The sequence below is a fragment of the Heterodontus francisci genome, chromosome 15 (genome assembly GCF_036365525.1).
Source record: "Heterodontus francisci isolate sHetFra1 chromosome 15, sHetFra1.hap1, whole genome shotgun sequence".
NCBI classification, from domain to species: Eukaryota; Metazoa; Chordata; class Chondrichthyes; order Heterodontiformes; family Heterodontidae; genus Heterodontus; species Heterodontus francisci.
Genome location: NC_090385.1, coordinates 6,560,555 through 6,576,021, shown reverse-complemented (window position 1 = coordinate 6,576,021; position 15,467 = coordinate 6,560,555). Strand labels below are relative to the sequence as shown.

At 44.9% G+C, this 15,467-nt stretch overlaps 1 protein-coding gene across 4 annotated transcripts in view; it reads left to right on the top strand.

Moving 5' to 3' along the window:
* The first annotated feature begins 316 nt into the window (after nt 1–316).
* Nucleotides 317–15,467, top strand: part of LOC137377477 (phospholipid-transporting ATPase IG-like) — a 195,097-nt gene continuing 179,946 nt past the window's right edge. For 3 of the 4 annotated variants that reach the window (XM_068047102.1, XM_068047105.1, XM_068047106.1), the window contains exon 1: nt 317–696. In XM_068047102.1, the coding sequence (XP_067903203.1) occupies nt 670–696 (27 nt within the window). In that variant the 5' untranslated portion in view covers nt 317–669. The remainder of the gene's footprint in view (nt 697–15,467) is intronic. The other variant, XM_068047101.1, reaches the window with a different exon arrangement.

Here is a 15,467-nt window from a genome sequence, read left to right as displayed (position 1 = left end):
AGGTCTTGGCAGCATCTGTGGAGAGAGAAGTTTCAGGTCAGTGACCTTTCATCAGAACAGTTGCACCCAATCAAGTGGAACCAAAGCTGTCTCCAAAACGTGGGACTGGGGTTCTTTAAAGACGCCGCGCTGGCCCCTGGGAGTTGTAGTCCCTCGGGCTGCGCGCGCCAACTGGAGGAGGAAGAAACTACATCTCCCAGGGTGCAGCGCGCGGGGCTAGGCGAGCATGCGTAGTGAGGCGGAGCAGGGTAACGGCGATGCGTGGGAAACGTCCGTCTGGGGCCACTGAGGCCAAGTGGGCGTCGCAGAAGAAGAAGTGGGGCGGGTGAGGGTTAGGGTGAAGGCGAGGGAAAGAAGTTGTGGCGGCCGAGCTGTTTTGCTCTCTCCCCGCCGCTAGAGCAGCAGTAGGAGGAGGCGCCACATGAAGTAAAGGCGGTGCCGAGGGCGGGGTGTTGGGAGGGAGAGGAATTATTAAAAAGGGAATCGGAGCTTCTTCGACTGACTGAGTAAAGCCGGTTGTCCCGGGGGAGGGGGGGAGGGAGGGGAACCGACCAACGGCCGTGGAAATGCGTTGGTTTGGGCGCCGAGAGGACGCGGCGCAGCCGGAATTAAGCGGCTGAGGGGAAAGAGAGAGCGAAAACGCGGAGGCGAGGAGGGAGGCGGCGCGACATGTTCCGCGGTCGAATCAACCCATGGGTGAGTGACTGCCCTTCCCCTCCATTGGCTCAAAACTAACTCCCTTACCATCACCTCCTGAGGCGGGGGAGTGCGATGGCACGGCTGCTCCGGTCGGACGGAGCCCGAACTATGCCTCAAGCGATACCCGGGAGCTCCGAATGTTAGCCCGGGAGTTCCGCCGCGTGCAGCAGCCCCACATCGCTCGCGCTGTTTGCAGCGGCTCCTGCAAGCCGCTCTTGTGCGCCTTGATCCCATTTACAAAGTTGCCCCATTTTCTCGCACTGTCCCAGCAACAATAACAAAATTAGCATATCAAGCACGCGTTCTTCATGAAATCATCCCTCTTTCTACGAAAGTTCCGACTGCACTCATGCACCAGACTGACTTTGTTTTGGTAAATTAAGAAATATATAAAAATACATACACCCTTCTCTTGATTTCCAAATGCAGCAATCCCCGGTGAGAAATCGGTTGCTACGTCTGATGTTCAGCTGCGATATCCGTACAAGTTTCTTTCTTGTACCGTTGCCGCTGTGTTTTGAGTCTCTGCATAAGTTTACCACATTTTTACCACATTTTCTCTTTGCAACCTTGGTGGTCTGTACTTTGGGCTGGGGCCCTTCACCTTGCTTTCTCAGTTTTTAAAAACATTTTTAACAATGCACTATTTAAAATGGGCTGCAATATTCTTTAGTCAATTTATATCTATAATTAGGACAGTGACTGGTTCAGTAAACTATACGCAGAAGGTGTGTTTTTGCCAGTGACAGTCAAGCCTATTAATTAATTAAGATTAGTCACGCCAGCCACCAATTATTTACATATCTTCCCCGAAATTAATATGTTTTTGGTTCTTTGGCCGATTTGATAGAACAGTTTTAAAAATCCATATATTGGATAATTTAGCACCAGTGATGGAATAGCCGCCAGTTTTCTTTGAAGAAAGGGGACCAGATACTGTCAATTAAAAGAATGCTCAATTTTCTTGTGTATTAAAGTTGGAGGCTGCAGGTTGAATTTTGGAAATGTTTCGTGTGCAGTCTATATCAGCTAAGGAAGGTTTAGTCTGACAGTCCTGTGCCAAGTGTTCTGAATCATGTGCTACTGTGTAAGGGCACTTGATGGATGTGGCTGCTTATCTTTCCTCCTTGGAACAATTGTCAGTGCATGGATTAAAGATTGGTGAATGCTCCCAGTGCACATTTCAAGGATTTTAATTTTTGCTTGGTCACTGATTTGTGCTGCAGTATGGTTGCATGTGTGCCAGTGACCCTGCATTATTTGATCAACTAGTCATTTTCCATGTGAGCCAGAGTGTTGTTGATTCAGCTGTGATCATATCATAACCTGAGCCCATTCCTCAGCTGACATCTACCTAGTGCACAACTTTCTGGTAAAGATCACTCAGTAGTGATGAGCTGGAAACCTAACTGGATGCTGTTCCTATTTTCTTGAGATTCTGTGGCAAATTCCACATTTCACTGTCTTACAGTCTAGAAAATCTTTTTGTAATCAGTTGTCAAATATCTTCATTCAGATGTACCATGATATTAAAACCAATAACTATGTCCATCACTGAAGATCACACTGAGGTTAAACAATGAACGAATTTTGGAATTTTAACTGAAAATATGTAATTTAATAGAGTAACTTGGGCTAACTTCAAAGTACTAATCAATTCATTAATTAGATCTCTGTAAATAATTTAGAGCTTTGTAATACACAGTAGACATTGTGGGATGATTCTGTTGATGCTGATGTCAGTTTTTATATGTTAATGTACAGACATCCACGATCTCCACAATAACTTGTAGTTGGCTAAAGTGGAAGAATAATCTTTATTTTCAAGGTGCAGTCTAATCAAGTGTGTTACATTTTCTGCACTGGGAAAAATGATTTTCAAAGTATTCAAATGACTTCTCTGCTCCATTGAAAGACTTTTCTGGCTTAAATAAGATTGCTGTGCTAGTCAACAGCTAATTTAATCTGAAGACCGTGCTAAATTTAATAACTTTGAAGTCGTACGTCGAAAAATAGGAAGGAAAAAGATACAGGAAAGATTGGAACATAGTCAGTGTAGCAGACAAACATCTGCCGACTATACTGTTTGACAGATCAAGTTAGAACATGTTCTAATCTCTAATCCATCTTTTAATTATAGGCATTGTTTAAATAACAAATTACACTGTGTCCAACTAACTAGGCCAAAGTGTGACAAACATTGTAAAAAAATAAGACAGTGCTAGTAGAATCTTTCTCACAAGATTTTAGTTTATTCTGGAAATGATTCTGGGATTATCTAAATTAGTTGTACAGTATCTGCTAATTGATAATGGGAAAATTAATCAAGTAAGAGTGCAGTACAGCATCTTATTGTTTGATAATGGGAAATTATCAAATAAGTTGGCACTGCTGCAGTCTAGTACTATAATAAAGTGAAATATTGATTCATCAATAATGTGTGAAGAAACCTGTTGCAATACTTTTTGGACTGTAAACCTTGTTATTTGGCTTATATTAAATAATTTGTAAATGCATTAAAGATGTTTTTGAAGCATCTTATTAATAGTAATGCAGAAAATTGATACTCAGTGGTTAGTACTGAAATTACCTGCAGTTGCCATGCTGTATTTTGGTTTTGAACTTTTGATTGCAGCTATTTTTCATTTGCATTACTCGGGCAGACTGGCATCCTTGATATTACCATTAGAGCTACTTTGTAAGTTTGTGATTCTCCATTAAATGAAGCTATCCTGTACAGTGACTTCCAGTGTGAACAGTAAGATATGCTATATAAAAAAAGTTTTCCAAAATGAAAGGCATTAAAAGTTAAATTTATTTAGTAGTTATAATGGACAGGAGCAGTGGTTTGTCTGGACATTTCTTTATTCAGCCTAGTAGTAGACTCAGCACAATTTGATTGTACCTGGAATCAGTTTGTACCATTTGGAGCTATATTTATTCCAGAGTTTGTGCTCCTAATATGAGTGGTTAGCCAATAGTTTGAAGTTTACAACTATATATGTATTAGTTATTTAGATGGCCGATTCCTTTTTTAAAAAAAGGACTACACTTATGTTAAAGCTTCAAAATTAATTTGGACATTTAACTGTTCCTTCCCTATTAATTTACAGTTGCACTGTACAGAGCAGGTCAGCACAGATCAGTTACATGAAATCTTCCCTGGAATTCACTATTTGTGTTTAGAATATACTTGGACTACAGTTGTCGAACAAAACAACTTATTAAATCATTGCAGAATGTCATTGTGGTTGACAAATTACATATATTTGACTTTTTATGTTAGAACATAGAACAGCACAGTACAGGCCCTTTGGCCCACGATGTTGTGTCGAACCTTTAACCTACTCTTCTTCTTTGGGTCTCCTTATCTCGAGAGACAATGGATACGCGCCTGGAGGTGGTCAGTGGTTTGTGAAGCAGCGCCTGGAGTGGCTATAAAGGCCAATTCTGGAGTGACAGGCTCTTCCACAGGTGCTGCAGAGAAATTTGTTTGTTGGGGCTGTTGCACAGTTGGCTCTCCCCTTGCGCCTCTGTCTTTTTTCCTGCCAACTACTAAGTCTCTTCGACTCGCCACAATTTAGCCCTGTCTTTATGGCTGCCCGCCAGCTCTGGCGAATGCTGGCAACTGACTCCCACGACTTGTGATCAATGTCACACGATTTCATGTCGCGTTTGCAGACGTCTTTATAACGGAGACATGGACGGCCGGTGGGTCTGATACCAGTGGCGAGCTCGCTGTACAATGTGTCTTTGGGGATCCTGCCATCTTCCATGCGGCTCACATGGCCAAGCCATCTCAAGCGCCGCTGACTCAGTAGTGTGTATAAGCTGGGGATGTTGGCCGCTTCAAGGACTTCTGTGTTGGAGATATAGTCCTGCCACCTGATGCCAAGTATTCTCCGAAGGCAGCGAAGATGGAATGAATTGAGACGTCGCTCTTGGCTGGCATACGTTGTCCAGGCCTCGCTGCCGTAGAGCAAGGTACTGAGGACACAGGCCTGATACACTCGGACTTTTGTGTTCCGTGTCAGTGCGCCATTTTCCCACACTCTCTTGGCCAGTCTGAACATAGCAGTGGAAGCCTTACCCATGCGCTTGTTGATTTCTGCATCTAGAGACAGGTTACTGGTGATAGTTGAGCCTAGGTAGGTGAACTCTTGAACCACTTCCAGAGCGTGGTCGCCAATATTGATGGATGGAGCATTTCTGACATCCTGCCCCATGATGTTCGTTTTCTTGAGGCTGATGGTTAGGCCAAATTTAGGCCTACTCTAAGATCAAACTAACTACCTACCCTTCATTCTACTATCATCCATGTACCTATCCAAGAGTCACTTAAATGCCCCTAATGTATCTGCTTCTACTACTACCGCTGGCAGCGCATTCCACGCACCCACCACTCTCTGTGTAAAGAACCTACCTCTGACATCTCCCCGAAACCTTCCTCCAATCACCTTAAAATGATGCCCCCTGGTGATAGCCCTTTCCACCCTTGGAAAAAGTCTCTGGAATATCCACTCTATCTATGCCTCTCATCATCTTGTACCCCTCTATCAAGTCACCTCTCATCCTTCTTCGCTCCAATGAGAAAAGCCCCAGCTCCCTCAATCTTTCTTCGTAGGACATGCCCTCCAGTCCAGGCAGCATCCTGGTAAATCTCCTCTGCACCCTCTCTAAAGCTTCCACATCCTTCCTATAATGAGGCTACCAGAACTGAACACAATATTCCAAGTGTGGTCGAACCAGTGCCTTATAGAGCTGCAGAATAACCTCGCGGCTCTTAAATTCAATCCCCCTGTTAATGAAAGCCAACACACCATACGCCTTCTTAACAACCCTATCAACTTGGGTGGCAACTTTGAGCGATCTATGGACATGGACCCCAAGATCCCTCTGTTCCTCCACACTGCCAAGAATCCTGTCTTTAAGCCTGCATTCCGCATTCAAATTCGACCTTCCAAAATGAATCACCACACTTTTCCAGGTTGAACTCCATCTGCCACTTCTCAGCCCAGCTCTGCATCCTGTCAATGTCCCGTTGCAACCTACAACAGCCTTCCACACTATCCACAACTCCAGCAACCTTTGTGTCATTGGCAAACTTGCTAACCCAGCCTTCCACTTCATCATCCAAGTCATTTATAAAAATCACAAAGAGCAGAGGTCCCAGAACAGATCCCTGCGGAACACCACTGGTCACCGAGCTCCAGGCTGAATACTTTCCATCTACTACCACCCTCTGTCTTCTATGGGCCAGCCAATTCTGTATCCAGACAGCCAACTTTCCCTGTATCCCATGCCTCCTTACTTTTTGAATGAGCCTACCATGGGGAACCTTATCAAACGCCTTGCTAAAATCCATATACACCACGTCCACTGCTCTTCCTTCATCAATGTGTTTTGTCACCTCTTCAAAGAATTCAATAAGGCTTGTGAGGCATGACCTGCCCCTCACAAAGCCATGCTGACTGTCTCTAATCAAACTATGCTTTTCCAAATAATCATAAATCCTGTCTCTCAGAATCCTCTCCAATAATTTGCCCACTACCGACGTAAGACTGACTGGTCTATAATTCCCAGGGTTATCCCTATTCCCTTTCTTGAACAAGGGAACAACATTTGCCACCCTCCAGTCATCCGGCACTACTCCAGTGGACAGTGAAGACGCAAAGATCATCGCCAAAGGCGCAGCAATCTCTTCCCTCGCTTCCCGTAATAGCCTTGGGTATATCCCTTCTGGCCCCGGGGACTTATCTGTCCTCATATCATTCAAAATTTCCAGCACATCCTCCCTCTTAACCTCAACCTGTTCGAGCATATCAGCCTGTTTCACGCTGTCCTCACAAACGACCAGGTCCCTCTCACTAGTGAATACTGAAGCAAAGTATTCATTTAGGACCTCCCCTACCTCCTCCGACTCCAGGCACGAGTTCCCTCCACTATCCCTGATCGGCCCTACCCTCACTCTGGCCATCCTCTTGTTCCTCACATAAGTGTAGAACGCCATGGGATTTTCCTTAATTCTACCCGCCAAGACTTTTTCATGTCCCCTTCTAGCTCTCCTAAGTCCATTCTTCAGTTCCTTCCTGGCTACCTTGTAACCCTCTAGAGCCCTGTCTGATCCTTGCTTCCTTCTTCCTCTTGACTAGCTGTTCCACATCTCTTGTCATCCAAGGTTCCTTCACCCTACCATCCCTTCCCTGCGTCATCGGGACAAACCTATCCAGCAGTCGCAGCAAGTGCTCCCTAAACAACCTGCACATTTCTGTCGTGCATTTCCCTGAGAACATCTTTTCCCAATTTATGCTCCCCAGTTCCTACCTAATAGCATTGTAATTCCCCCTCCCCCAATTAAATATTTTCCCATCCCGTCTGCTCCTGTCCCTCTCCATGACGAAAGTAAAGGTCGGAGTTGTGATCACTATCACCGAAATGCTCTCCCACCGATAGATCTGCCACCTGGCCTGGTTCATGGCCAAGCACCAAGTCCAACATAGTCTCCCCTCTAGTCGGCCTATCTACATATTGAGTCAGGAAACCTTCCTGGATGCACCTGACAGAAACTGCTCCATTCAAACTTTTGCAATGTTTGGGATCTTAATTGCAGTCAAAAATTGATACAGGTGTAGTTTTTGTATTCATTCAGGGAATGTGGGCATTGTTGACCAGGCCAGCATTTACTGTCCATCCCTAATTTCCCATGAGTAGGTGGTGAGCTGCCTTGTGAATAGCTACAACCCATGTGATGTAGGTACATATACGGTGCTGTTACGGTGAGAGTTCCAGGATTTTGACCCAGCGATGACGAAGGAATGGCGGATATAATTCCAAGTCAGGATGGTATGTGTCTTGGAGGTTAATGTGCAGGTGGTGCTGCCCTTGTTCTTCTAGATGTTGGAGGTCACAGGTTTGGTAGTTGATGTTGAAGAAACCTTTGATGAGTTGCTGCATTGCATCTTCTAGATGGTACACACTGCAACCATTGTGCACCAGTGGTGGAAGGAATGAATGTTTAAGATGCTGGATGGTTGCAAATCATGCGGACTGCTTTGTCCTAGTTGGTGGCGATCTTCTTGAGTATTGCTGGAGCTTCATTTATCCAGGCAGTAGTGTCAGTACTGGAAGAACAGTACTGTGAAATCTTGCACATAAAAGTCACAATGATAGCTAATGAGGCAAGTGACAAAGTATCTTTTGCAGAAATATGTACATCTTATTCCCAGTGTTTGTCATTAAACACAATCCTTGAATCGTCTGGTGGCTTGGTGGGTAAATCACATTGCGTGTTACATGATCTGTATGGATCAAGCGCATATACAAGCTTAAGTATAGATAAGATTTGATTCCTGGTGTGCTGAGTTAACTGATTATGCTCAGCACACCATTAAAGACGGTTGTAAAAACAAGAAATGCTGGAATCACTCAGCAGGTTTGGCAGCATCCTTCCGAAGAAGGGTCACTGACCCGAAATGTTAACTCTGCTTCTCTTTCCACAGATGCTGCCAGACCTGCTGAGTGATTCCAGCATTTCTTGTTTTTATTTCAGAATTCCAGCATCCGCAGTATTTGGCTTTTATTAAAGACGGTTGGTCTGGTGTCCTTTGCTAGTCATTGTTCCTGCTCTTGATGCTGTTGAATAATACCTTAGAAATTTAGCACGAGTAGAAGTCTGGGCAGGTTAGGTTTGCTTTTGGCTATATTACTGCCTGTAGCTGAATACCATATTAATACTTGGTCTGGGGTTACAAATGAAGCATGACCACTTGGGCAATATGAATTATCATCTCCAGGAGAGGATTGGAAGACAATTGAGAGACAAAAATGCCTGAATGAGTTGTGGCTGACCTACTATAATTTCACTTCTGTTGGCCTCATTTACTATATATGTTTGGTTTCCTTTTTTTCCTCAAACTTTATCTGCCCTCTGTTCCTTAATATATTCTAAGGTAATGCTCTGTTTTTACTTTTCTTTCCAGTCTGCCTGATTATTCAGTGTCCATGGTTCTCCTTGAAGTCTTCCTTAACGTGTTATTAAATTGAGCTTTCACTTTCACAGCTGTGCCTCTACCTTTGCTGTGTTCATGCAGTTGACACTGGTATCTGAGCATTTGTCTCTCATGGCAGAATACCCGAGACAGTGCAGAAGAGAAAAATAATTATCCTGTTTTTTCCCTTCTTGGCTTTATTGAAAATGCATTCAATTTCAGTCTCAATTTAGATTTTTAAAAATTTGTTTAGGGGATGTGGGCATCGCAGGCAAGTCCGGCATTTGTTGCCTATCCCTATTTGCCCTTGAGAAGGCGAGCTGCCTTCTTGACTGCTGCAGTCCATGCAGTGCGGGTACACCCACAGTGCTATTAGGGAGGAAGTTCCAGGATTTGGATCCAGTGACAGTGAAGGAACAGCAATATATTTCCAAGTCTGGGTGGTGTGTGGTTTGGAGGGGAGCTTGCAGGTGGTGGTATTCCCATGATTCTGCTGCCCTTGTCCTTCTAGGTGAAAGAGGTCGTGGGTTTGGAAGGTGCTGTCGAAGGAGGCATGGTGAGTTGCTGCAGTGCATCTTGTATGTGATGCACACTGCTGCACTGTGTTGGTTGTAGAGAGAGTGAATGTTTAAGGTTGTGCATGGGGTGCCGATATAGTGGGCTGCTTTGTCCTGGATGGTGTTGAGCTTCCTGAGTGTTGTTGGAGCCACATTCATTCGGGCAAGTATTCCATCATACTCCTAACTTGTTCCTTATAGATGGTGGGGAGGCTTTGGGGAGTCAGGAGGTGGGTTACTCACTGCAGAATTCCCAGTCTCTGACCTGTTTTGTAGTCTCAGTATTTAGGTGCTTGCTGCAGTTCTGTTTCTGGTCAATTGAAGCTGGGGGAATTCAGCAATGATACTGTTATTGAATATCAAGGGAGATGGTTAAATTCTGTCTTGTTGGAAATTGTCATTGCCTGGCACTTGTGTGGGGCAAATGTTACTTGCCACTTAACCCGAGCCTGAATGTTGTCCAGGTCTTGTTGCATGTGGATATGGACTGCCTCAGTATCTGAGGATGGTACTGAACATCATACAATCATCAAACGTCCCCGCTTCTGACCTTATGATGGAGGGAAGGTCATTGATGAAGATGGTTGGGTCTCGGACATGACCCGGAGGAACTCCAACAGCAATGTCCTGGGGCTGAAATGATTGGCTTTCAGCGACCACAAACATCTTCCATTGTGCTAGGCCTGATTCCAACCAGTGGAGTTTTCCCCCTGATTCCCATTGACTTCAATTTGACTCTGGCTCCTTGATACCACATTCCATCAAATGCTGCTTTGTTGTCCAGGGCAATCACTCACCTCACCTGTTGAGTTCAGCTCTTTGTCCATGTTTGGTACCCAAACTGAGCATTGGTGAACAGATTATTACCTTTTTAAGTGGCACTTGATAGCATTGTTGATAGTACCTTCCATCTCTGCCAATGATCGAGAGTAGATTGCTGGGGTGGTAATGAGTTGGATTGGATTTAACCTACCTTTTGTAGACAAGGCATACCTGGGCAATTCTCCATATTGTTAGGTAGATGCCACTGTTATAGCTTTACTGGAACAGCTTGGCTAGGGGCGCTGCTAATTCTGCAGCACAAGTCTTCAGTAAGACAGCTGGGATGTTGTCAGAACCCATAGCCTTTGCAGTATCGAGTGCTTTCAGCCATTTCTTGGTATCGCGTGAAGTGAATCGGATTGGCTGAAGACTGGCATCTGTGATGTTGGGGACCTTAGGAGGAAGCCACAATGGATCATCCACTCAGCACGTCTAGCTGAAGATGGTTACAAATGCTTCAGCCTTGTCTTTGCACTGATGTGTTGGGCTGCTCCATCATTGAGGATGTTTGTGGAGCCTCCTCCTCCGGTTCGTTGTTTAATTATCCACCACCGTTCATGACTGGATGTGGGAGGACTGCTGAGCTTTGGTCTGATTAGTTGTGGGATCATCTAGCTCTGTCTATTACATGTTGTTTCTGCTGTTTGGCATGAAAGTAGTCCTGTGTTGTAGTTTCACCAGGTTGACATCTCATTTTTAGGTATCCCTGGTGCTGGTCCTGGCAGGCTCTCCTGCACTCTTGATTGAACCAGGATTGGTGCCTTAGCTTGATAATGGTAAGAGTGAAGGATATGCCAGGTCATGAGGTTACAGATAGTGATTTGAATATAATTCCGCTGCTCCTGATGATCCACAGTGCCCCATGGATGCCCAGTTTTGAGCTGTCTGATCTGTTCTGTATCTATCCCATTTAGTATGGTGGTGGTGGCACACAACCAGATGGAGGACATCCTCAGTGTGAAGACTGGGCTTCGATTCCACAAGGACTGATTGTGCGGTGTCACTCCTACTGATACTGTCATGGATAGATTCATCCACAACAGGTAGATTTGCGGAGGCTAAGGTATAGTAGGTTTTCCCCTTTTGGTTCCCTCACCATCTGCTGCAGGTCCAATCTGACAGATGTGTCCTTCAAGACTCAGCCAACTCAGTCAGTAGTTGTGCTCGTGAACCAGTTTTGATGATGGACATTGAATTCAAACTCCCCCGCCCCATCAGATTGCATTCTCTGTTCTTCCCACTCTCCTTGCTTCTTCGAAGTGGTGTTCAACATAGAGGAGGATTCATCAGTTGAGGAAGGGCAGCAGGTGATAATCAGGAGATTTCCTTGCCCATATTTGACCTAGTGTCATGAGACTTCATGGGGTCTGGAGTCAGTGTTGAGGACTCCCCAGGGCAACTGCCTCCCAACTGTATACCACTGTGCCACCACCTCTGGTGAGTCTGTCCTGATGAAATAGGACATACCCAGGAATGGTGATGGTGGTGTGTGATAAAGTAGGCAAAGTGAAGAGGGAGCAGTTGGTTTAATGAGAATTTGTGCTTTTTTTAAGATTCATGTCTCTCTCGTGGCTTTCTTTGGTGGAGAGACATTCCATGCAAACTGCTGAGCAGGAAACCAGGTAGTTGCAACTGATTAGATACTAGCTTGTCTGCTTTAAGTGCAGAAGCTGGTCTGGTATGAGAAAAGTGACCGTCTACTTGGGCAACCATCGAACTGAGTTTTCATTTGCATTATATCCCAGATTTGGCTGTATAATGGATTAATCCTGTAGGTTTTCCCCTTTCCAATATGGAACTATTATGTATATAAACCAAGCAAGATTAACTTAAATTACAACAATTCATTTCTCATTTTGATTTTCTAAGTCTTCAAGAATTTGCCTGCTGTTGTAAATACTCCAATAAAAAAGAACAGCGTAGGTTTGATGTGAACACAGGAAGAGAACCCTTGTAAGTTAAAATGCAGGCATTCTTTGTGTTATTTAATTGAGTTAGTTTTGTACTGAAAGAAGGTATGGCGTTGAAATGATACTTGAACCAAACAGTCACTCAGTCTATATTGCTGCAGTCGCAGCCTGCTATTCAGTTTCACAAATTGGGACTGTTAATGCAGCATTTCTGAGCAGTACAAAAATAACACATGCAACCGCATACCTGTGGGCAGTGCTTACAGGCAGTAGGGTAATGCTTGTGATGTTTAGATGCTAACCTGGCCTGTCCCATTAAGGTCAGTCTTGTTCAGGTACTCTGTAGTGGTCTAAATAGGTCCAGAGGTCTCCTGAAGTCTAATTATTCTTGGCAGTCTCTCTAAATTAGCAGCTGCTGTATTAATTTCCTTGGAGGGATGCCAGGTTATTGCAAGGTCAGAAATAAAAATAGTGATTGGCTTCTTTTTTCTGTACTACTTTTTTGATCACCCATGATCTGCTGATATCATGAATAAAGATTGACACATGATCTCTAGCAAATTTGGATTTTGCCCGTCTTGTCTGAACTAGATTTTAAACTAATATATTTAATGCTGCATTCAGCATTTCTTCCTCGGTACTTCTATCCACCGGTCTTCATATCTGCAGACGGGTGAACGCGTCATGATATGGTTGATAATTAGTGCTGGTGGAAGGTGTTCCAGTTTCCAGTGGTGGCTGGGACAGCAGACTAATGCACCATTTAAGATATGTGAATGCCTGACTAATCATATTTGTGGATGCTTCTCTGGGTGAAAGAAGGCTAGGCAGGGTATTTTTAACAGCTAAAATAAAAGCAAAATACTATGGATGCTGGAAATCTGAAATAAAAACAAGAAATGCTGGAACCACTCAGCAGGTCTAGCAGCATCTGTGGAAAGAGAAGCAGAGTTAACGTTTCGGGTCAGTGACCCTTCTTCGGAACTGACAAATATTAGAAATGTCAAAGGTTATAAGCAAGTGAGGCGGGGGCGGGGCAAGAGATAACAAAGGAGAAGGTATAGATTGGACAAGGCCACATAGCTGACCAAAAGGTCATGGAACAAAGGCAAACAATATGTTAATAGTGTGTTGAAAGACAAAGCATTAGTGCAAATAGGGTGTTAACGGATTGAAGGTTGAACAGCAGTAAGTACAAACATGAAAAAAAAACAGTGGGTAAGCAAACTGAACAAACTAAGATGAAATGAAATGGAATAAACATGAAAAAATGTTCAATCATTGAGTTCAATCATTTCAGAGCATGATGGGCCCCCCATTTTACTTTTATTTTTAGTTATTTTTTCTTTTTTTTACATTTTTTGCAACTTTTTTTTTCATGTTTATTTCATTTCATCTTAGTTTGTTCAGTTTGCTTACCCACTTTTTTTCATGTTTGTACTTGCTGCTGTTCAACCTTCAGTCCTCACCCTATTTGCACTAATGCTTTGTCTTTCAACACACCATTAACATATTGTTTGCCTTTGTTCCATGACCTTTTGGTCAGCTATGTGGCCTTGTCCAATCTACACCTTCTCCTTTGTTATCTCTTGCCCCACCCCAGCCTCACTTGCCTATAACCTTTGACATTTCTAACATTTGTCAGTTCCGAAGAAGGGTCACTGACCCGAAACGTTAACTCTGCTTCTCTTTCCACCGATGCTGCCAGACCTGCTGAGTGGTTCCAGCATTTCTTGTTTTTATTTTTAACAGCTAATTGGCTAAAAGGCTGAGAGGGGGGTTTTGACGACTGGGCAACTCTCAACCTCCATAAATTTGCCCAGGCATGCGCCATGGAGAGGTCACTCCATAGTTGCCTCACAGCGACTGAAACAACACGGAAGGCAGCAGTTACGGGTTATAAGTCCAGATAAATTGGCGTAGAAACTGGGCGCCACGGGTTGCCTTTGTCGGTGGGAGAGGTCATTGCACCTCACTGGACAGCTACCGCCCGCCTCAAACCGGGCAGCCCCCGGTCAATAAGGTTCTGTCCCGCCACAGTCTGCCTGCTTCAATGGGTGCTTGGAGCTCAGGGTCATTGCCCGAAAGGTGGACTGATACACCGCACCAAACAACATGAAAAAAGGAAAGAAGGTACCAGCCCTTCGCTTTGCAAGCTGGAACGTCAGAACTATGTGTCCTGGCCTGTCGGAAGACCTTACACAAATCAACGATTCTCGGAAGACCGCCATCATTAACAACGAGCTCAGTAGACTCAATGTGGACATTGCAGCACTTCAGGAGACTCGCCTCCCCGCGAGTGGCTCTCTAGCAGAGCAAGACTACACCTTCTTCTGGCAGGGCAGGGATCCTGAAGAACCAAGACAGCATGGAGTGGGCTTCGCCATCAGAAACTCCTTGCTCAGCATGATAGAGCCTCCCTCAAATGGCTCGGAACGCATACTGTCCATCCGACTGCTCACCACCTCTGGTCCAGTACACCTACTCAGCATCTATGCTCCAACACTCTGTTCCGCACCTGAAGCTAAAGACCAGTTCTATGAACAACTCCATAACATCATTAGCAGCATCCCCAACACCGAACACCTATTCCTGCTGGGGGACTTTAATGCCAGGGTTGGGGCCGACCATGACTCATGGCCCTCCTGCCTTGGGCGCTATGGCGTTGGAAGGATGAATGAGAACGGGCAGAGACTGCTTGAGTTGTGTACCTATCATAACCTCTGCATCACCAACTCGTTCTTTCACACCAAACCCTGTCACCAGGTTTCATGGAGGCACCCAAGATCACGTCGTTGGCACCAGCTAGACCTCATTGTCACAAGGCGAGCCGCCTTAAACAGTGTTCAAATCACACGCAGCTTCCACAGTGCGGACTGCGACACCGACCACTCCCTGGTGTGCAGCAAGGTTAGACTCAGACCAAAGAAGTTGCATCATTCCAAGCAGAAGGGCCACCCGCACATCAACACGAGCAGAATTTCTCACCCACAGCTGTTACAAAAATTTCTAAATTCTCTTGTAACAGCCCTTCAAAACACTCCCACAGGGGATGCTGAGACCAAGTGGGCCCACATCAGAGACGCCATCTATGAGTCAGCTTTGACCACCTACGGCAAAAGTGCGAAGAGAAATGCAGACTGGTTTCAATCTCATAACGAAGAGCTGGAACCTGTCATAGCCGCTAAGCGCATTGCACTTTTGAACTACAAGAAAGCCCCCAGCGATTTAACATCCGCAGCACTTAAAGCAGCCAGAAGTACTGCACAAAGAACAGCTAGGCGTTGCGCAAACGACTACTGGCAACACCTATGCAGTCATATTCAGCTGGCCTCAGACACCGGAAACATCAGAGGAATGTATGATGGCATGAAGAGAGCTCTTGGGCCAACCATCAAGAAGATCACCCCCTCAAATCTAAATCGGGGGACATAATCACTGACCAACGCAAACAGATGGACCGCTGGGTTGAGCACTACCTAGAACTGTAC